The sequence below is a fragment of the Pseudophryne corroboree genome, chromosome 4, assembly GCF_028390025.1.
Source record: "Pseudophryne corroboree isolate aPseCor3 chromosome 4, aPseCor3.hap2, whole genome shotgun sequence".
Taxonomy (NCBI): domain Eukaryota; kingdom Metazoa; phylum Chordata; class Amphibia; order Anura; family Myobatrachidae; genus Pseudophryne; species Pseudophryne corroboree.
In genome coordinates, this window is record NC_086447.1 from 668,264,757 (window position 1) to 668,286,414 (window position 21,658).

General features: G+C 46.0%; 1 protein-coding gene across 1 annotated transcript in view; it reads left to right on the forward strand.

Moving 5' to 3' along the window:
- The window catches only part of IGF2R (insulin like growth factor 2 receptor), a 490,127-nt gene that overhangs the window by 302,288 nt on the left and 166,181 nt on the right, over nucleotides 1-21,658 (forward strand). The window contains exons 28-30 of the mRNA XM_063917832.1: nucleotides 5,737-5,867; nucleotides 6,312-6,406; nucleotides 15,000-15,130. Of these exons, the coding sequence (XP_063773902.1) occupies nucleotides 5,737-5,867; nucleotides 6,312-6,406; nucleotides 15,000-15,130 (357 nt within the window). The remainder of the gene's footprint in view (nucleotides 1-5,736; nucleotides 5,868-6,311; nucleotides 6,407-14,999; nucleotides 15,131-21,658) is intronic.

Below are 21,658 nucleotides of genomic sequence, written 5' to 3' on the forward strand. Positions count from 1 at the left end.
ACCGTGCTAAGGATCCAACACCTTTACTAACAAGCTTTTAGTTATATCGAAAAGGGGAAACAGTTACAAGTCATACACTACATACTAACATATAATTCTAACAGAATATCTAGACAGAAATATACAATAACGTTACGATCTTAAACTAAACAGAGAGAGAGAGAGAATGTGGCCAATACAAACAAAGAGCGAGATAATCACAGAGAATTACTTACACACACTGGGAACGATCGCAGCGCAGCCTGGTACCAGCCCCGAGTTAGTCAATATGAAAACCGTTTGTGGAGAGTGAGGGAGCTGTTCAGGCTGGCTGATCTTATATACACTGAGTACAGTATACTACAAAGGGACCTACAATCTCATTGTTCATTGGACACAGGAATGTCTCCTCGCATCATATCAAAAGGTCATAGGTTAGTTTGAACAGGTGGGCTGTGACTATTTCAAACAGCTCAGGTGGGTGGGAATCTCCGGATTCCCGCCGCATGGATAATGAACTGCAAATATAGAATATGTCCAGAAACTACTAATGGCCATAACTACACGCAGGAGCGATTAATCTTTACCTAACCAACACCGGATTATTGCTATAAAAATACTCTTCGGTTAGGTACCAGACACCACTGTTCAACCTTAATCAGACCCTTTGTACCACGCAAAGAGGGATTCCCAAGTCCGTGAACAAGTCACATTAACCAAACTTACAGTTATCATTAAGGGGAACATTATCTATAAAACGAGCTATTTGGTTCTATTATTAAACAATTGAGTCGCCCGCTAGACGCACACAAACTTTACCGTAAATGCACATACCACGTGCTCGAGCGCATGGCCGAGGCGCCATCACGCGGCTGCGTATATCCGCACGCACGGGAGAGAATGTGCACGTGCAGCAGGCACGCGCATGAGGTGCATATATGGCAACGTGCAGCGTGATATTTTTCTGACTTTGACAGCTGCATAGTCAGCCCCCGTTTGTGCCTCCAGTGGCACCGTGGGATCTCAACGTGGTGTTGGATTTCCTGAAGTCGCATTGGGTGGAGCCACTTAAATCCGTGGAGCTATAATACCTCACGTGGAAAGTGGTCATTCTGTGGGCCTTGGCATCGGCCAGGCGTGTGTCAGAATTGGCGGCTTTGTCATACAAACGCCCTTATCTGTATTTTATATGGATAAGGCGGAATTGAGGACTCGTTCCCAATTCCTTCCTAAGGTGGTATCAGTTTTCATGTGAGCCAACCTATTGTGTTGCCTGCGGCTACTTGGGACTTGGAGGATTCCAAGTTACTGGATGTAGTCAGGGCCCTGAAAAGTATATGTTCCAGGACAGCTGGAGTCAGGAAAACTGACTCGCTATTTCTCCTGTATGCACCCAACAAGCTGGGTGCTCCTGCTTCTAAGCAGACGATTGCTCGCTGGATCTGTAGCACAATTCAACTTGCACATTCTGCGGCTGGACTGCCGCACCCTAAATCTGTAAAAGCCCATTCCACGAGGAAAGTGGGCTCTTCTTGGGCGGCTGCCCGAGGGGTCTCTGCTTTACAACTTTGCCGAGCTGTTACTTGGTCGGGTTAAAACATTTTTGTAAGAGTCTACAAGTTTGATACCCTGGCTGAGGAGGACCTAGAGTTTGCTCATTCGGTGCTGCAGAGTCATCCGCACTCTCCCGCCCGTTTGGGAGCTTTGGTATAATCCCCATGGTCCTTACGGAGTCCCAGCATCCACTTAGGACGTCAGAGAAAATAAGATTTTACTCACCGGTAAATCTATTTCTCGTAGTCCGTAGTGGATGCTGGGCGCCCATCCCAAGTGCGGATTGTCTGCAATACTTGTTTATAGTTATTGCCTAACTAAAGGGTTATTGTTGAGCCATCTGTTGAGAGGCTCAGTTATATTTCATACTGTTAACTGGGTATAGTATCACGAGTTATACGGTGTGATTGGTGTGGCTGGTATGAGTCTTACCCGGGTTTCAAAATCCTTCCTTATTGTGTCAGCTCTTCCGGGCACAGTATCCTAACTGAGGTCTGGAGGAGGGTCTTAGTGGGAGGAGCCAGTGCACACCAGGTAGTCCTAAAGCTTTCTTTAGTTGTGCCCAGTCTCCTGCGGAGCCGCTAATCCCCATGGTCCTTACGGAGTCCCAGCATCCACTACGGACTACGAGAAATAGATTTACCGGTGAGTAAAATCTTATTTTAACGCCCTGCTTACTGCTCCTTCTATGCCTCAATATTTTAATGACGTTATTATCCGTCTGCTGCCTAAGCTGGGCAGGAACCCCCAGTTACCTGGCTCTTACAGGCCAATATCTCTACTCAATGTAGACTATAAATTATTCACTAAACTTCTGGCAGATAGGATTACATTTCTAATACCGGGGGTGATTCATTCAGACCAGACAGGCTTCGTGGTCGGTAGACATTCCTCGGCTAACATACGTAAGGTTATTGCAGCTTCCCATTGGATGAACTCCTCTTTAGATACTACAGCCTCCTTTTTATTATCACTCGTTATTATCACTCGACGCTGAGAAAGCGTTCGATTTGGTTTCCTGGGAACACTTACTACCCTTAATAAATAGAATTTTCCTTGTCAATTAATCTCTTATACGTACACTATATATGAATTCCCATTCTCGAATTATATGTAATGGATACTTGTCAGCCCCTATACTTCTAAGCAGAGGCACCAGACAGGGATGCCCCCTTTCCCCCCTTTTATTTGCATTGGCCAATGAACCATTAGTGATTGCTCTCCGCAGCCTTCCTGATTTTCACGGCATACGTGTCGCTCATCATTCCCTCAAATTGGCGTTATTTGCGGATGACATGTTGATGTTCCTTTCTGACCCTCTCGTCTCCATCCCAGCCATTCTACACTCCATTAATTCTTTTGACCTCTTCTCAGGTTTTAAAATCAATTATGAGAATTCTGAGCTCCTCTCATTATCCTCGTCTGCTCTTCTCTCTTCTTCTCCCTCCTCTCCTGTCCTGTCTATATTCAAGCACAATATGTCCAGGTTAAAATATTTGGGCATATATATATTTCGCCCTCTTTGTCCAATATTTATGCTCTTAATTTCACTCCTGTTTTACAGGCCATTGCAACGCAATTAGAAACCTGGACATCTCTACCCATGTCCCTTATGGGGAGAATTGCTGTACTAAAAAGTATTATTTTCCCCAAACTTTCCTATCTTATCCAGATGCTACCATACGCTTTGACGAAATCAGACACTGTGAGAAACTTTTTACCAAATTTCTATGGTCAGGCGAGAAACCTCTTGTGGCCCTGGCCAAACTTAAACTTCGCAAAAGTGCGGGTGGCCTGGCTATGCCTGATATATCTGCTTTCACCAAGGCTGTAGCATTTAGGTATATTTTTGACTGGTTTCTTTCTCGCTCTACCTATTCTAACTTCACTTTGGAACAAACTCTCTGTGCTCCATACGATCTTCGTGCTCTCCTACATACCCCTAAATCTGTTCTTCCTATGTCTAATTCGTACTAACCCTCTCTTTTGGGATAGCTATTTAGCTTGGTGGTCTGTCAACAAATCACTTAGGAGAAACCCGGCTCATTCCAAATTTATCCCCTTTTGTGGTAACCCCTGTTTCCCAGCGGCTTTAGACAATGTGAGGTTCTTTCATTGGCGACATAAAGGCATTGCACTAATCAAGGACGTGTTTGATCCTGGGGGTGTACTATTGTCCTTTTCTGACTTAATTAACAAGTATCAGATCCTTCGTTCAGATTTTTTTATGTACTTGCAGTTACGACATTATGTCCTTTCTTTACCTCCACCATATGATCTGACCCTTGGCGCTGACCCCCTTATGCACTGTTTCTTTAGTCTCACTTTCCCCTTACAGAATCTTATTTATATTGGGACATCCTCTCTGGATTTGAATTAAAGCTTTGGGCATCGACTGTTAAGACCTGGGAGATGGATTACCTCTCCCCTATATCACACAAACTACTGACAGATAATTTCTCTGCTATCCTCAAAGCGCTCCACTCGACACAGCTTCAGGAGACACACATTAAATTCACACACACAGCCTACATCACACCTGGCCAACGAAAACATATGGTTCCTTCTGAATCTGGTCATTGTCTAAAGTGTGGAATTCCCAATGCTCTATTCTTACACTGTTTCTGGAACTGCCCCAAGATAAAAAAAATTCTGGTACAAAGTCTTATGGTTTATTAACTCAACATTTCATCTTAAACTAAAGTTGAATTGCAAGGCAATGCTTGGATTGATTTTCTCGGATTGGGATATGCAAACATCTTATCCCATTATTATATATTATTCTAACCTTGGGGAAAAAGTTGATACTTCCTAGTTGAATTGTCAAATCTCCCCCTAGGCTTGATACTCCTCAATCTGCCTTAGTTATACCTTATATTTAGACCGCCAATCCACTCTACCCAATGCTGAATGTAATGTTATACATTTCTATAAAAAATGGGGCCGATTTATAGAATCTTTGGGTTCTTCCCTACAACATGTGCTATCTCTATTTGATTCGACAACATGGTTCTTACTATGTTGCATCACCTCCGACCTTTAAATACGTTTGTTCTTTATGTTACTGATTATTAATCTGACCTGATATGTGAATTCTTTTCTGATATTTGATACTCACCTTGTTGCATACCCAGCATAAGAATGTTTATCTATGATCTTTGCCGGCACAGTCTCGTTACCATCTGTCCCTCCCTCCCCTCCCCCCATCCTCAGTTCATCCCCCCTTATTCTCTTTTTATCTGTCCTCTCTAACTTTTTCCTTTATTTTTATTTGCTATATGTGTATTTTCTTACTTGATTGTAGGATTCTACATAACTATTTTGAATACTGCATTGTTATATTGTTGGCGAAGGACTTCATATTATGCTTGTCCTACCTCTTGACATGTCAGATTGTTCTCTTGCTCCGGTTTGTAGGAAATGCACAAATCTATGTATGTTTCTTTATTTATCACTTTATAAAAACTCAATAAATATATTAAAAAAAAATTAAAAATTAACAATGTATTTTAAAATGAAAAGAAAAAAGGTATCAGACTAGCCCAGTGGTTGGAGTCCAGTGCTGCTTTCTGTTACTGAGTGCGGGTAATGAGAGCTGATAGTGCCAGAACCCCTCACATTGAGCTCCAGGCACGATGCGTGTGGACACTGCAGGAGCTATAGAGTACAATAGGGTCTGGTTGCTATTATTGCTTTGCAAAATTCTGGAAGTTAGTTTGAGCAGCATTGGATGAAAACTCTAACACCCCCCTCACCCTCCCCTACCCCGCCCCCCAATACCTCCCACTCTGGCCACGTGTGAACAAAGAGGATATCCAGAGTAAGCAGTCAGGAGTCAGCCATAGTAACTCACAAAGAGGTGCTACAGCAGCTACACTCCACACAAGTGCTTCTCGGTACTGCTTGTGGCACAGTTGGCCCGTGCTATGTCAGTGATGGCTAAGTTGCACCAGTAGTAGTGATCGGTAACTGTAGGTTATTCCTAATGAGAAGAACTCTGAGCCATTGGATTGAATTTCCAGAAATGTGTAAAATGAATAGTTTGTCTTTCTGCTAACAGGTTGTAGCATGACAACCATCGTTTGTGTTGAAGATTCTAGTAAAAAATCTGTAGCTTTGCTCCATATTGTTCAGTATTTTGTTCTAATTCCTCGTAATAGCAGTGTTGTGTGTTTCATTGTGCATACATTTTTTCTTTCTTAGGTTTGACGAATCAAAAGCTTATTTATAAAGATGGACTAATTATGTTAAATTACACTGGGGGAGAAGTGTGCCACAAAAAGTATACACGCACCACTCTGATAATGTTCCACTGTGACAAGACAGAAGGAAAGGTTGGTGCAGTTATCTCTCTAAGCAGAATTTTATACTTTCTCATGTCAGGAAAGATGTTTATTGTGCGTACACATTATTGTCCTAAGCCGGACACACACAGGCCAATCAACAGGATCCGTGTCCTGCCAGTCACAGCCAGGTAACTTCCAGCGTAACCCACAGCCTGTTCCCGGTAATCTTATAGCCACATATAGAAACAGAGCTGCTAAGGATCTGCTGCTCAATATCACGGTGTGTGGCCAGGGTCACAGTGTTCTGCCATACACTGTAATTGCAGTACATTGCCATAATATGGTCCATTGCATGTTATTGACGACTATTCGATTTTGGGAATCTTATTATACGTTACTACCACTTTTTACTAGTATATGAACATTAATTACTTTCATGTAGATTATTATCTGCTTTTACAGTCTTTGTAATTTTATATTCTTTCATTTCAGCCTGTCTTTCTAAAAGAGACTCCGGACTGCACGTACATGTTTCAGTGGAGTACACCACGTGCCTGTCCCTTCAAACCCGTTGACTGCTCCTTCAAGTAAGGCTATGCCACTGGTTTCACTTTTTTTAAAAACTCGGATTGATATTGCCGAAAACGGGACTAAAACCTGATGGATTTGGCCGCAAATCCAACAAAACACGTGGATCCGCGGCTTATATGCCGATCCACGTGTTTTCTGTTGTGTCGGAAAAACAGTCCCATTGAACAGGTTGAAACATAATTCAACCTAAAAAAGTCGGAAACTGCCGTCTTTCCGACTAGACTGCATTTCCGACTTCAATTTAATGGTCTTCAAGGCACGCAAACTGTCCAGGTTTTAGCAATATCCATGTTTGTGCACAGATTATTAAATCAAAATAACTGAGGTGCTAGTTAAATTGATGTGTGCAATCCTGAATTACCAACCTCTTTTTTTACGATGTTCAGTAACACAGTACATAAAAATAAAAAAATAAATGAGAACATAGTGCCGTAGTTTGAAATTAATCATTCACCATGTGTTTTTGCACTTTAACCACTAGATGGTGATAGTACTCATCTTCCATTGAAAGATCTTCATATTAATAAGTAATGAGATGCCAAACTCCCAAGTCTCTTCCAGATGAAGTATTAATAGTAGTAGTAGTAGTAGTGATAATAATAATGATGATAACACTATCCTCCCAGTAGGACTCAAGGGCTTTACATTGGCATATACAGCAAAAAATACAAAATAAGCTTAACAGGAGAGAGAACAAAGCATCAGGGCTGCATTCTTTAGGAATTAAAGGGACATTAGTGAAATGCTTAAGTAAACAGATAAGTGACAGTTTTGTTCACATGAGCATCTCATACCTGTCTGGGAAACAAGTTTCACAGTGCACGTACAGAAACAAGAAAACAGACAAACATATAAAGATAAATAGTGCAACTTTGTCAAAAAATGTATTAATATAAAATTGAAAAACAGACCATACCAAATTGCATTGAAAACAATATATGGATTCATTTAGTGGTCCTCGTTGAGGAGTTTTTTGCGTGCCCGCCTTTATCTGGTCCTAGGTTCTCGCTTCGGCTGGCCTACCTCTTTTAGCAGCTTTTTGCTGATTTTTTCCACGTAATCCTCATACTCTCATTGGTGTCCAGTGGTCCCGGATTCTTGGATGCATCAACTGCGAGTCCACGACTTGCCTCGCAGAGGGTGGTGCTCTGTACCTTTATTGCAGACAGCCCATTGCAGTTACCACGCCAGCTGAATCTTCTTCAGAAGGGTAACTTGGTGGTTGAAGCCATGTTCCTGAAGCATAATGGTATCCTGTAAGCTGTTCTTCCTACTATACTTTGAGTCAGGAAACTGTGTTGGCGGCACACTACCATCACATTGGGTGTCTTATGTTCTCTGGTGTGTACACCATGGTTCTCCATTACCTCCTCACGGCTTTCCCAACTTCTTCTATCCTCCAGGCTGGAGTGGGTGATGTTCTCCACCTGGGCTCGCTCAAGGTGCAGGTTACTGCCTTCTCCAGCTTCATTCAGCTTTGGTTGGCCCTGTTCTACCAACATTTTTTGCAGGTAGTTCTTTAGTCCATTCACCTTTAGGTGCCTTGTACTGCTCTATGGAATCTCAACCTTGTATTGTCTTTTCTACAAATGGCTGTGTTTGAGCCCCTAGACATGATGGATCTCAAGTATTTGTCTTGGAAGATGTGTGCAGAGAGAGAGAGTTAGATTTGGATGGGGTGTGGTCAAACTGAAATCTAAATTGCAGTGTAAAAATAAAGCAGCCAGTATTTACTCTGCACAGAAACAAAATAACCCACCCAAATCTAACTCTCTCTGCACATGTTATATCTGCCCCACCTGCAGTGCACATGGTTTTGCCCAACTGCTAACAAATGTGCTGCTGCGATCAACTCTGAATTACTCCCTATGTCCTGTTGCTCTCTCTACCTCAATTTCTCTAACGTCCTAGTGGATGCTGGGGACTTCCGTAAGGACCATGGGGAATAGACGGGCTCCGCAGGAGACATGGGCACTTTAAGAAAGAATTTAGATTTTGGTGTGCTCTGGCTCCTCCCTCTATGTCCCTCCTCCAGACCTCAGTTTGAGACTGTGCCCGGACGAGCTGGGTGCTGTTCAGTGAGCTCTCCTGAGCTTGCTGTGAGAAAGTATTTTGTTAGGTTTTTTATTTTCAGGGAGCTCTGCTGGCAACAGACTCTCTGCTACGTGGGACTGAGGGGAGAGAAGCAGCCCTACTCTCTGAAGCTAGGTCCTGCTTCTTAGGCTACTGGACACCATTAGCTCCAGAGGGATCGTACGCAGGATCTCACCCTCGCCGTCCGATCCCAGAGCCGCGCCGCCGTCCCCCTCGCAGAGCCGGAAGACAGAAGCCGGGTGAGTATGAGAAGCAAGAAGACTTCGAAATCGGCGGCAGAAGACTCCGTTCTTCACTGAGGTAACGCACAGCACTGCAGCTGTGCGCCATTGCTCCCACACACCTCACATACTCCGGTCAATGTAAGGGTGCAGGGCGCAGGGGGGGCGGCATATGGACCTCTTTTGGCAAAAGTACACGTATATACAGTTGGGCACTGTATATATGTATGAGCCCCCGCCAACAAAATGTATATTTGAACGGGACAGAAGCTCGCCGTCGAGGGGGCGGGGCTTCTCCCTCAGCACTCACCAGCGCCATTTTTTCTCCACAGCTCCGCTGAGAAGAAGCTCCCCAGGCTCTCCCCTGCAGATTCACGGTAGAAGAGGGTAAAAAGAGAGGGTGGGCACATAAATTAGGCGCTAAAAACACAATATACAGTAGCTACTGGGTTAACATTAAGTTACTGTGTTATTCCTGGGTTATATAGCGCTGGGGTGTGTGCTGGCATACTCTCTCTCTGTCTCTCCAAAGGGCCTTCTGGGGGAACTGTCTTCAAAAAGGGCATTCCCTGTGTGTGTGGTGTGTCGGTACGCTTGTGTCGACATGTCTGATGAGGAAGGCTATGTGGAAGCAGAGCGAGAGCAAATGAAGGTTGTGTCTCCGCCGACGGCGCCGACACCTGATTGGATGGATATGTGGAAGGTTTTAAATGATAGTGTGAATTCCTTGCATAAAAGGTTAGAAAAAGCTGAAGCCTTAGGACAGTCAGGGTCCCTACCCATGCCTGATCCTATGTCGCAGAGGCCGTCAGGGTCTCAGAAGCGCCCACTATCCCAAATTGTTGACACGGATACCGACATGGATTCTGACTCCAGTGTCGATAACGATGATGCAAAGTTACAGCCAAAATTGGCTAAATCCATCCGTTATATGATTATAGCAATTAAGGATGTGTTGCACATCACAGAGGAAACCCCAGTCCCTGACAGGAGGGTTCATATGTATGGGGAAAAGAAGCCGCAGGTAACCTTTTCCCCCTCACATGAGCTAAATGAGTTATGTGAAAAGGCTTGGGAATCTCCAGATAAAAAACTGCAGATTTCCAAAAGGATAAGAATCCTTTCCCGCCAACGGACAGCTTACGCTGGGAATCCTCCCCTAGAGTGGACAAGGCTTTAACACGCTTGTCCAAGAAGGTAGCCCTGCCGTCACAGGATACGGCTACCCTCAAAGATGCTGCGGATAGAAAACAGGAGGGTACCCTGAAGTCCATTTATACACATTCAGGTACCTTACTGAGGCCGGCAATCGCGTCGGCCTGGGTGTGTAGTGCTGTAGCAGCATGGACGGATACCTTATCTGAGGAACTTGATAAATTAGACAAGGATACTATATTAATGACCCTGGGGCATATTAAGGACGCTGTCCTATATATGAGAGATGCTCAAAGAGACATTAGTCTGCTGGGTTCTAGAATCAATGCTATGTCGATTTCTGCCAGAAGGGTCCTGTGGACTCGGCAATGGACAGGTGATGCCGACTCAAAAAGGCATATGGAGGTTTTACCTTACAAGGGTGAGGAATTGTTTGGGGAGGGTCTCTCGGACCTGGTCTCCACAGCAACTGCTGGAAAGTCAAATTTTTTGCCATATATTTCCTCACAGCCTAAGAAAGCACCGTATTATCAAATGCAGTCCTTTCGATCTCAGAAAAACAAGAAAGTCCGAGGTGCGTCCTTTCTTGCCAGAGGCAGGGGCAGAGGAAAGAAGCTGCATAACACAGCTAGTTCCCAAGAACAAAAGTCCTCCCCGGCCTCTACAAAATCCACTGCATGACGCTGGGGCTCCACAGGTGGAGCTAGGCCCGGTGGGGGCGCGTCTTCGAATTTCAGCCACAAGTGGGTTCACTCCCAGTTGGATCCCTGGGCAATAGAGATTGTGTCTCAGGGATACAAGCTGGAATTCGAAGAGATGCCCCCTCACCGATACCTCAAATCGGCCCTGCCAGCTTTCCCCCACGAGAGGGAATTAGTGTTAACTGCAATTCACAAATTGTATGTTCAACAGGTGGTGGTCAAGGTTCCCCTCCTTCAACAAGGAAGGAGTTATTATTCGACCATGTTTGTAGTCCCGAAACCGGACGGTTCGGTCAGACCCATATTGAATTTAAAATCCCTGAACATGTACCTGAAAAGGTTCCGGTTCAAGATGGAATCGCTGAGAGCGGTTATCGCAAGCCTGGAAGGGGGGGATTTTATGGTGTCTCTGGACATAAAGGATGCATACCTTCATGTCCCCATTTATCCGCCTCATCAGGCGTACCTCAGATTTGTGGTACAGGATTGTCATTACCAGTTTCAGACGTTGCCGTTTGGTCTCTCCACGGCACCGAGAATATTTACCAAGGTAATGGCGGAAATTATGGTACTCCTGCGGAAGCAAGGGGTCACAATTATCCCATACTTGGACGATCTCCTCATAAAAGCGAGATCAAGAGAGCAGTTGCTGATCAGCGTAGCACTTTCTCTGGAAGTGTTACGGCAACACGGCTGGATCCTAAATATTCCAAAGTCGCAGTTGGTCCCTACGACTCGTCTGCCTTTCCTGGGCATGATCCTAGACACAGACCAGAAAAGGGTTTATCTCCCGATAGAGAAAGCTCAGGAACTCCGGACTCTGGTCAGGAACCTATTAAAACCAAAACAGGTGTCTGTGCATCACTGCACTCGAGTCCTGGGAAAGATGGTGGCATCATACGAGGCCATTCCCTTCGGCAGGCTCCATGCGAGGACCTTTCAATGGGACTTACTGGACAAGTGGTCCGGATCACATCTTCAGATGCATCGGTTAATCACCCTATCCCCCAGGGCCAGGGTGTCGCTCCTGTGGTGGCTGCAGAGTGCTCACCTTCTCGAAGGCCGCAGGTTCGGCATTCAGGACTGGGTCCTGGTGACCACGGATGCAAGCCTCCGAGGTTGCGGCGCAGTCACACAGGGAAGAAATTTCCAAGGTCTGTGGTCAAGTCAGGAGATTTGCCTTCACATCAACATCCTGGAACCAAGGGCCATATACAACGCCCTACGTCAAGCGGAAACCCTGCTTCGCGACCAACCGGTTCTGATTCAATCAGACAACATCACCGCAGTGGCTCATGTAAGCCGACAAGGCGGCACAAGGAGCAGGGTGGCGATGGCGGAAGCCACCAGAATTCTTAGCTGGGCGGAAAATCACGTAAGCGCACTGTCAGCAGTGTTCATTCCGGGAGTGGACAACTGGGAAGCAGACTTCCTCAGCAGACACGACCTCCACCCGGGAGAGTGGGGACTTCATCAGGAAGTCTTCGCACAGATTACAACGCGGTGGGAACTGCCACAGGTGGACATGATGGCATCCCGCCTCAACAAAAAGCTACAGAGGTATTGCGCCAGGTCAAGAGATCCTCAGGCGGTAGCTGTGGACGCCCTGGTGACACCGTGGGTGTTCCAGTCGGTCTATGTGTTTCCTCCTCTTCCTCTCATTCCCAAGGTGCTGAGGATAATAAGAAAAAGAGGAGTGCGAACAATCCTCATTGTTCCAGATTGGCCACGAAGGACTTGGTTTCCAGATCTGCAAGAATTGCTCACAGAGGACCCGTGGCCTCTTCCTCTAAGACAGGACCTGTTGCAGCAGGGGCCCTGTCTGTTCCAAGACTTACCGTGGCTGCGTTTGACGGCAATGGCGGTTGAACGCCGGATCCTAGCGGAGAAAGGCATTCCGGAGGAGGTCATTCCTACGCTGATAAAGGCTAGGAAGGACGTGACAGCTCAACATTATCACCGTATATGGAGAAAATATGTTTCCTGGTGTGAGGCCAGAAATGCTCCTACGGAGGAATTCCAGCTGGGCCGTTTCCTCCACTTCCTACAGTCCGGAGTGAATTTGGGCCTAAAATTGGGTTCCATTAAGGTCCAGATTTCGGCCCTATCCATTTTCTTTCAAAAAGAGCTGGCTTCTCTACCTGAAGTTCAGACGTTTGTAAAGGGAATGCTGCATATTCAACCCCCTTTTGTGCCTCCAGTGGCAACTTGGGATCTTAACGTGGTGTTGAGTTTCCTGAAATCCCACTGGTTTGAAACACTCAAAACGGTGGAATTGAAATATCTCACGTGGAAGGTGGTCATGCTGCTAGCCTTGGCTTCGACTAGGCGTGTGTCAGAGTTGGCGGCTTTGTCACATAAAAGCCCCTATCTGGTTTTCCATGCGGATAGAGCAGAATTGCGGACCCGTCCACAATTCTTGCCGAAAGTGGTTTCATCCTTTCATATAAAACCAACCTATTGTGGTGCCTGTGGCTACTACTGACTTGGAGGATTCCGAGTTGCTTGATGTGGTCAGGGCTTTGAAGGTTTATGTAGCCAGAACGGCTAGGGTCAGGAAAGCAGAGTCTTTGTTTATCCTGTATGCTTCCAACAAGCTTGGTGCTCCTGCTTCAAAGCAAACTATTGCTCGCTGGATCTGTAACACGATTCAGCAGGCTCATTCTGCGGCTGGATTGCCGCTGCCAAAATCAGTTAAGGCCCATTCCACTAGGAAGGTGGGCTCTTCTTGGGCGGCTGCCCGAGGGGTCTCGGCATTACAGCTTTGCCGAGCGGCTACTTGGTCAGGTTCAAACACTTTTGCAAAGTTCTACAAGTTTGATACCCTGGCCGAGGAGGACCTTGTGTTTGCTCAATCGGTGCTGCAGAGTCATCCGCACTCTCCCGCCCGTTTGGGAACTTTGGTATAATCCCCATGGTCCTAACGGAAGTCCCCAGCATCCACTAGGACGTTAGAGAAAATAAGATTTTACTTACCGGTAAATCTATTTCTCGTAGTCCGTAGTGGATGCTGGGCGCCCGTCCCAAGTGCGGACTTCTTCTGCAATGCTTGTATATACTTATTGCTTAAATAAGGGTTATGTTATGGTTGCATCATGGTTGACCTGTTGCTCTGTTGTTGTTCATACTGTTGACTGGGTATGTTTATCTCAAGTTATACGGTGTGATTGGTGTGGCTGGTATGAATCTTGTCCTGGATTACCGAAATCCTTTCGTTGTACTGTCAGCTCTTCCGGGCACAGTTTCTCTAACTGAGGTCTGGAGGAGGGACATAGAGGGAGGAGCCAGAGCACACCAGAATCTAAATTCTTTCTTAAAGTGCCCATGTCTCCTGCGGAGCCCGTCTATTCCCCATGGTCCTTACGGAAGTCCCCAGCATCCACTACGGACTACGAGAAATAGATTTACCGGTAAGTAAAATCTTATTTTTCATGGCAATCAGGCTGAGTTTCGCACAAAGTCCGCCTTTTTTGCCAAGGTTAGTGTCTGCCATCCACATTTATCATTCCTTTTGAGGTTTCGGTTTTGTCAGCTGACGATGCATCTGCACCTTCTCTAGTTGTGGTTAGGGCTCTTCAAGTCTGTTTCTTGTACTGCTTTCATGCGCAAAACAGATTCTTTGTTTATGCTCTATGATAACTTCAGATGGATTAGTCTGTTTGTCTGTAGGCTGCATATCCTAGTGTGCTAGTAGCTGCTCACTGTGATGGCAGTGATGGAGAGTTCCCTGGTTCAAATCCCATGGCGGGTTTACCGTTTAAGGCTTGCATCACTTGAGGTCGACCTGCATCTAGTTCCATCTCATGGGCTGTCAGCAGGGAAGCTTCTATGTGTTTTCTTGGTCTACGGGTTTTCCTTTGGTTAAGTTCCACCATTTTGCTACCTTTTGAGGCCACTGATTCAGGGTTTGGTCGCAGGGTTATCAGTGCCTTCCCACCCAGTAGCCACGGGACATGACATTCTGCAGCATGTCATCGCTAACGACATCCTCTGTTAGCCCTGCTTCCTTAGAGAGAAACCAGCTGAATTATTCCTTCAGTATGGTCTTTTTATGTCAGGTCATTTTCAAGGGCGCCTAATAAAGGAGGAAAGTTTGTTTTAACTTGGGAGTTTTTGACATTTTATGTTGATGTGTGTTAATGTAGGGCGTGCAATGTGTCAGCCTTGCGGCATTTCACCCATAGTAATATAGATTCATATTTCAGTTGCCAAGCCTTTTTTGCTGCATAATATATCATTATACTTTTAGCTTTCATTATTAGGCAACGTTTTTCTTTTTACAGCGTTTGTAAATACGTTCACTGAATATGAAACAATGTCCAGGTTTTGATAATGCATTATTAAGATGTAAGAAACAGTAATGGTTTACATAACCTCTCGGATGCTTAACCATTTTCTTTCTGGATATTCATTTTCAGGGACACACCTGGAAATTCCTATGATCTGTCCCCATTGTCCAATTACAGTGGAAACTGGGATGTTCAGCTTTTTACCGGATCTAATCAAAAGTACCGCATAAATATATGCATGCCTCTAGTGCCAGAGACGGGTGAGGATATTATGTGTAAACTACTTTCTTTCAGTGTCTGGTCTGTTTTAATTTAAACCTATGGTTAGTAGATCTCCATGAAGAAGATTGTAACCATAATCTGTATATTTTAATATGACAATGTGAATATGCTATTAAGATTTTGTTTGAACCACTGTGATGTAATTTTAACAAGTGATATTGCCGGTACTGTTCTGACTTATACCAGAAATATATCTGACATCAAAGCCAATCTTATCATCTGGAAGAAACCTGAGTTTTGCATAGACACTCCTAGGTGCTTCACATCCTTATATAATTACTTTGATTTTGGCCAGTTCCACATCCTCACACCTTTTCTTCTTTACCCAATCTAGTTTACCAGTCCTCTTTTACTCCTTGCCTCACTCCCTTGGTACCAGATGATAGGTCAACAGTCAGTTGGTCATCCCTATAAGGTCAACATGCATTGGGTCGACAGTACAATAAGTTAATGTAAAAGCTTGACAGGTTCAAATGGTCGACATGACAATGGTTGACACAGGTATGGTTGGCAAAAGTTTCTTTTTTCCTTTAACTTCTTCATATCTAAGCATCCACATGGACTACGATTGGGAACAGTAACCTGTGCCGCGCGCAGCAGTAGCGGAGTGAGGCATCTTGGCCAAAGCATGGTGAGCGAAGCAGTACAGTAAGTGAGGTTCTATGTGGGTTAACGTTGAAAATTACACCAAAAAGAGGATTTTGGTACTTACCGATAAATCCATTTCTCTGCATCCTCTAGGGGACACTGGAGCATCCTTATACATTAGGGGTGTGAAGCTTGCAACCGGAGGTGTGGCACAATCTAAAATTAGTATTGTCTGCACAGCTGGTTCCTCCCCCTTCACATCCCTCCTCCCTCAGTTTTGAAAATTTGACAGAGAGAATAGGACATGATACTAGAGCACATGGCGAGGAACCGAACCGTACAACATATCAAACAGCAACCAAGAAACTCTTGACCGAAAAACGAACGCTGTTTGTATGAAATGTTTGAACAAGAAATACGAAATACAGCAGGTTGACAGCACCGAGGCGGGCGTCCAGTGTCCCCTAGAGGATTCAGAGTAATGGATTTATCGGTAAGTACCAAAATCCTCTCTTCTCTTTCATCCACTAGGGGACACTGGAGCATCCTTATACATTAGGGGACGTCCCAAAGTTATCCCCCAGGGAGGGAGTGCTGTCGGTGGCAAAACTAAACATCCGAACTTAGAAACTCCGGACGCAAAGGTATCAAACTTGCCGAGGACCACGTCGCCGCTCCGCAAAGTGGAACAGTGGAAGCAACTCTGGCAGCCGCCCCTGAGGCACCCACTGATCATGGTATGAGCACCCGTCTGAACCGGAACCTGGTCGCCACAGGAAATATAAGCTTGCCAAATGGCAAGACTAAACCCTCTAAACTCAGACTGCTGAGATGCTGGCCAACCCTTCTTTGGCCCATCGTAAAGACAAACAAAAGGTCCGACTGTCTGAAAGACAACCTAGCTGGTACGTATACCCGTAAAGCTCGGACAACATCCAAGGACACGTCCCCATCTGCGAGACCCGGAAAGATGGGACCACAATTGACATGAAACCCCCGAAACAACCCCAGGAAAGAAATCTGCTCTTGTACGGAGATCTGCTCTATCTTCATGAAAAATTAAAAAAGGACTTTTACACGATAAGGCTCTCCACTCAGAAAACCCGCCTGTCCGAAGCCAAGGCAATCAATAATGTGACCGTCCAAGAGAAATATTTCAGGTCTGTTTTTGTTAACGGCTCAAAAGTTGGTGATCACCAAAAATGTTAACACCAAGTCTAAGTCCCAAGGCGCAGCGGGAAGACGAAAAGGGGGTTGAATCTTCAAGACCCCCTATAAAAAGGTTTGAACCTCTGGCAAGGATGCTAACTGCTGTTGAAATAGGATGGAGAGAGCCGTAACTTGAACCCTCAGAGCCTCAGTCCAACCTCCAGACCGCTTGAAGGAAAAGAAGAAGTTTGGATAAGTGGAAGGTCGTCGAATTCCACCTACGTTCTTGACAGCAGTCCGTGTATTTCTTCCAAATCCTGTAGTAGTACATGGCTGCGACTGGCATCCTAGTGGCAAACATTTTAGGAATGGCAGTTCTTGGTATCCCTTTGTTTCTTAATATCTGGATTTCAATAGCCACGCCGGTAAACGCAGCCTGTTCATTTCTTGGTTCTTTTTTTTTTTTGGGAACGGTGCCTGAGATAGCAGGTACACACTCAGAGGTAAACGCCAAGGATCTTACGCTATTAAGCCTCGCAGGTCTGAGTACCAACTCCTGTGGGGCCAATCTGGTGTGATTAGAATCGCCCACACTCGTTCTCGTTTCAACCTTTTCAGAACCCTGGGTATGAGTTGGAAAGGAGGAAAACTGTAAATCTTCCTGTAACACCAAGGAAGTGTGAATGCGTCCACTCCTTCTGCTGCTGGATCTCGTCCTGGACGCCTATCTGGGCAGCTAATGGTATTGCCGAGACGCCATTAGGTCGACCTGAGGAAGACCCCATGTCCTCACCACCTTGTCGAGAAACCGTGGATGTAGGCACCACTCTCCCAGATGCATGTCCTGGTGACTGAGATAATCCGCTTCCCAGGTCTCCCCACCTGGAATGAACACTGCCTAGAGGATGATGTTTCGCCATTCTGCCCACAACAAGATCTCAGTGGCCTCCTTTAACGCCACCCTGCTCCTTGTTCCACTTTGACGGTATATGTACGCCGTCGTCTTGACATCGTCCGACTTTATCTTTATGTGTTGACCTATGACTAGGTCTTCGGCTAAGAGAAGCGCATTGTAAACTGCTCTTAGGTCGGGAATGTTTCTGGGTAGGCTGCTCTCCAGTAGTGTCCAGCTGCTCCGAAACTGATGCTCCTCTAAGACGGCACCCCAACCTCTGAGACTGGCGTTTGTCGTCAGGACCCTACAATCCCAAATGCCGAATCTCTGGCCTGCTGGGAGATTCCCGTACAAGGACCATCAAATTAAGGAGGTTCGCATGCGCGGTGGAAGACGGATTCGTTGATGTAGAACCAGTGTGACCCCGCTCCCTGAGTAATGTGGTTCATCTGTAATGGTCGGGAATGAAGTCTGCCATACTGGAGAGCTGCAAAAGACGCCGCTATCTTCCCGAGAAGTTGTACACAGAGGTGTAGAGAAACCGTTTGTGACCTCAGTACTTGAGCCACTAATTTCCATAGGTCCTGGACCTCCAAGATGAGACAGGATTTGAATCCGTTGAGTTGGCATGAGGTTGGATCTGTGGAAATTCACAATCCACTCATGTTGAATAAGAATTTGATGAGATGTCTGAACACCCTCGATCAACTGTTCCTGAGAGGATGCCTTGATAAGTATATTGCCTAGATAAGGCCACGATCTTCGGAAAGATTCTTAGGGCCGATGATAGACCAAGCGGCAAGGACCGGAATTGGTAGTGATCCGTCACCAGTGCGATTCTTAAGTAAGCCTGGTGAAGGGCCCAGATTGGGGTATGCAGATATGCATGTTCTAAGCCTTCAATGACCGACTGGATCAATTCCATCTTGAATTAATAGACCCCTAGAAACTGGTTTAAAACTTTCAAATTGAATAACGGCCTGACCGTCCCGTCTGGCTTTGGCACGACAAAAAGACTGGAATAGAAAACCTGTTCCTCCCTGAGAGGCGGGAACCGGAATAATAACTTTTGACCGTAGCAATTTTTGAATTGCAGTCAGTAGTGTTCTTGCTTTCTATTGAAAATCCAGTTTGTACCCCTGGAAGATAAGGTCATTTTTATCCACCGTTCTGGTGAGGTGATGGCCCATTCTGAAAACCTTTCCAGACGTGCGCCCACCAAGTGGGATCCCAGATGAGCCGGGAGATCGTCCTGACACGGTCCTGTCGGTAGGCTTATCCCGCTTTCTGGCTGCTGCCTGTGAGCGGCCTCTACATCTGCCCCCACGTACTTGTGTACCGAAACCTCTTCCTTGGGTTCTAAAGGACTGCGATCTAAATGAATTAAATGCTGGTCCCGAATAACCTCTCCTAACCTGTGGAGTGGCTCTCGTAGAAGGAGTAGGCAGAAAAATGGACTTTCCTGCTGTATTTTGCGAAATCCACTTGTCCAACACTGGACCGAAAAGTATCTCACCCCACCAGGGGATGGATTCTACCGCCCTCTTGGTGTCAGAGTCTCTTCTCTGAGCCCTAATATCTGTCTAGCTGACATGGACGATGCAGGGATGCGCGATGCTATGCTGCAAATATACTTAGAGGCTTGACACAAGTATGAAGCTGATTCTCGAATGTGTTCCGCCCGTTGGGTAATTTCTTCCAAGCTATTTTCCTCCTCAATAGCCTGTACCATATGTCCAGACCATGCTCCCATTGCCTTGTTAACCCAAACGCAGACGACCGTAGGTCTCTGTGCTGCTACCAAAAATTGACTTTCTGAACGCGGTTGTTGGGATTCGCATAACTCGAAATCCTTTGGCTCCGTAACTTTTTCTATTTAAGTTTAGGCTTTCTTTTACCGCATCAGTTTTAGAACCAAGACCCAAGATTGCCTTGTTCTTTTCTGGTGAATTGGCGTCTAGGTTAGTTTCATCAACTCACCTTCCTCTGTATCAATAATAAGACCTTCTACCTCCTCTGATTCTGGTACAATAGGAAGAGGTCTTTTAACTGCCTTGTGCACATTCGCTACTGCTTGTGCGGGCGGTGATAATCTGACGAGGAAATCTCCATCGGCTCTGAGAATCCCGCAGCCCATTCTGATTGCTGCCTGCGTGTTTCCGCCATCTCCTTGGAGATTATCTGCAAGGTTCTCTTCCCATGACCTAGACGGAGCACTGCTCCCAGGTGGCGCGTCCTTGTCTAAGCAGGAATCGCACACCCCGGAGTTGCCATAACTCCGTGCTCCTCTTGTTACCTTGCCGGAGACGTGTTGACTAAACCTCATACCAGACTGTCGCAGAACTTTCACCCTTTAACCTAGGAAGAGAAAGACTGACAGATGGCGGAAACAATGCCTGGTTGGTGACTCTCTTAGACGGAATAGCAAGAGAAATAAATAAATAAATGTTAACACCAGCCGACTTGCAAACCTCACACATCCAACTGTAAGTCAGTTACGATGGTGAAGTTGGTATACACTCGCTTCCGCGTATTTACCTCAGGATCTTTGCAATAGAATTCCTTTGCAAAATAATTTTTTTTTTTTTTTTTAAACAACTGTTCTGTCACAACCCTCGCACCCGCAACTGTGATTCAGTGATGAGGTCGGGGTTGATATGCAGTCGTTTCCATGATTTTCACAGGATCTTTGTATTAGAATTCCCTTGAAAATATAAGGCATAAACATGCTTGATTCAAAAACACATGGAAAATCCTCTTTCTCAAGAGATTTACCCACAAGCAGCAGTAGAGGGAGCACCTGTTTTATCTAACTGGTCAGGATTATGTTTCCACTAAAGGGGGCGTATAGCTTTTCTAGCACCTTGGCGCCTCTTATATATTAAAGATGGCCGCCACTGAATTTTTTTGATAGCAACATTAAATCTTCCCCAGCACTTTACAAACAGCCCTCCTAAAACGCACCTGTGTCGGTGGAGGGAGTAATCAGCGTCCGCTGTACTCCTCTAGTGGGAGATCGCGGTCGCGGCTCAATGAATGCAGTAATGTTTAACGAGCTGTCATCTGCTGCCCTGGAAGGAGGTGAGCGGGAGATGTATTCTATCACCCCCAGCCCTCCGCGGCCCGATGGGCGCTGGCGGTGGGAGGGGAGGAGCAGCAGGACTGATTTCTCTAACCGCCCCTGACCTCCGTGCAGGCGGCGGGAGGCAACGCGCAGCGGGTCTGATTGCCCTAACCACCCCTGTCCTCCGTGCAGGCGGCGGGAGGCGACGCGCAGCGGGACTGATTGCCCTAACCGCCCCTGTCCTCCATGCAGGCGGCGGGAGGCGACGCGCAGCGGGACTGATTTCCCTAACCGCCCCTGTTTTCAGTGCAGGCGGCGGGAGGGGAATATGCAGTGAGTGGTACTCCCAGTGAAGAGTGAAGAGCCGTACAGGGGGTACGGGGACGCTGTGAGGAAGCAGAAGGGGGGGGGGGGGGGGTAAGTCGTGCAGCGTTGTTCTGAGAGAACGGCCGGGACCTGTGTAGCCTCAAGCTGTAGTTCTATAAAAACACAAAGACAATGCCTGTGTTTTTATATATATTTCTCTAACCCCTGTAGTGACACCTAATACAACCAGTACTCACTGCTTGTGGATTCTCTGAGGAGAGATGCAGATCCCTTTAGTAGGGATCATTGTCTCTCTAATATTAAGACTTTGTCCCCATTTTCATTAGGTTGACGCAGCCTCATTCTTTTGTAATGGAGCAGGAGCTCCCTTCAGTGCCTGTTACCTCCTAGGCACAATTTTCAAAACTGAGGGAGGAGGGATGTGAAGGGGGAGGAACCGGCTGTGCAGACAATACTAATTTTAGATTGTGCCACACCTTCGGT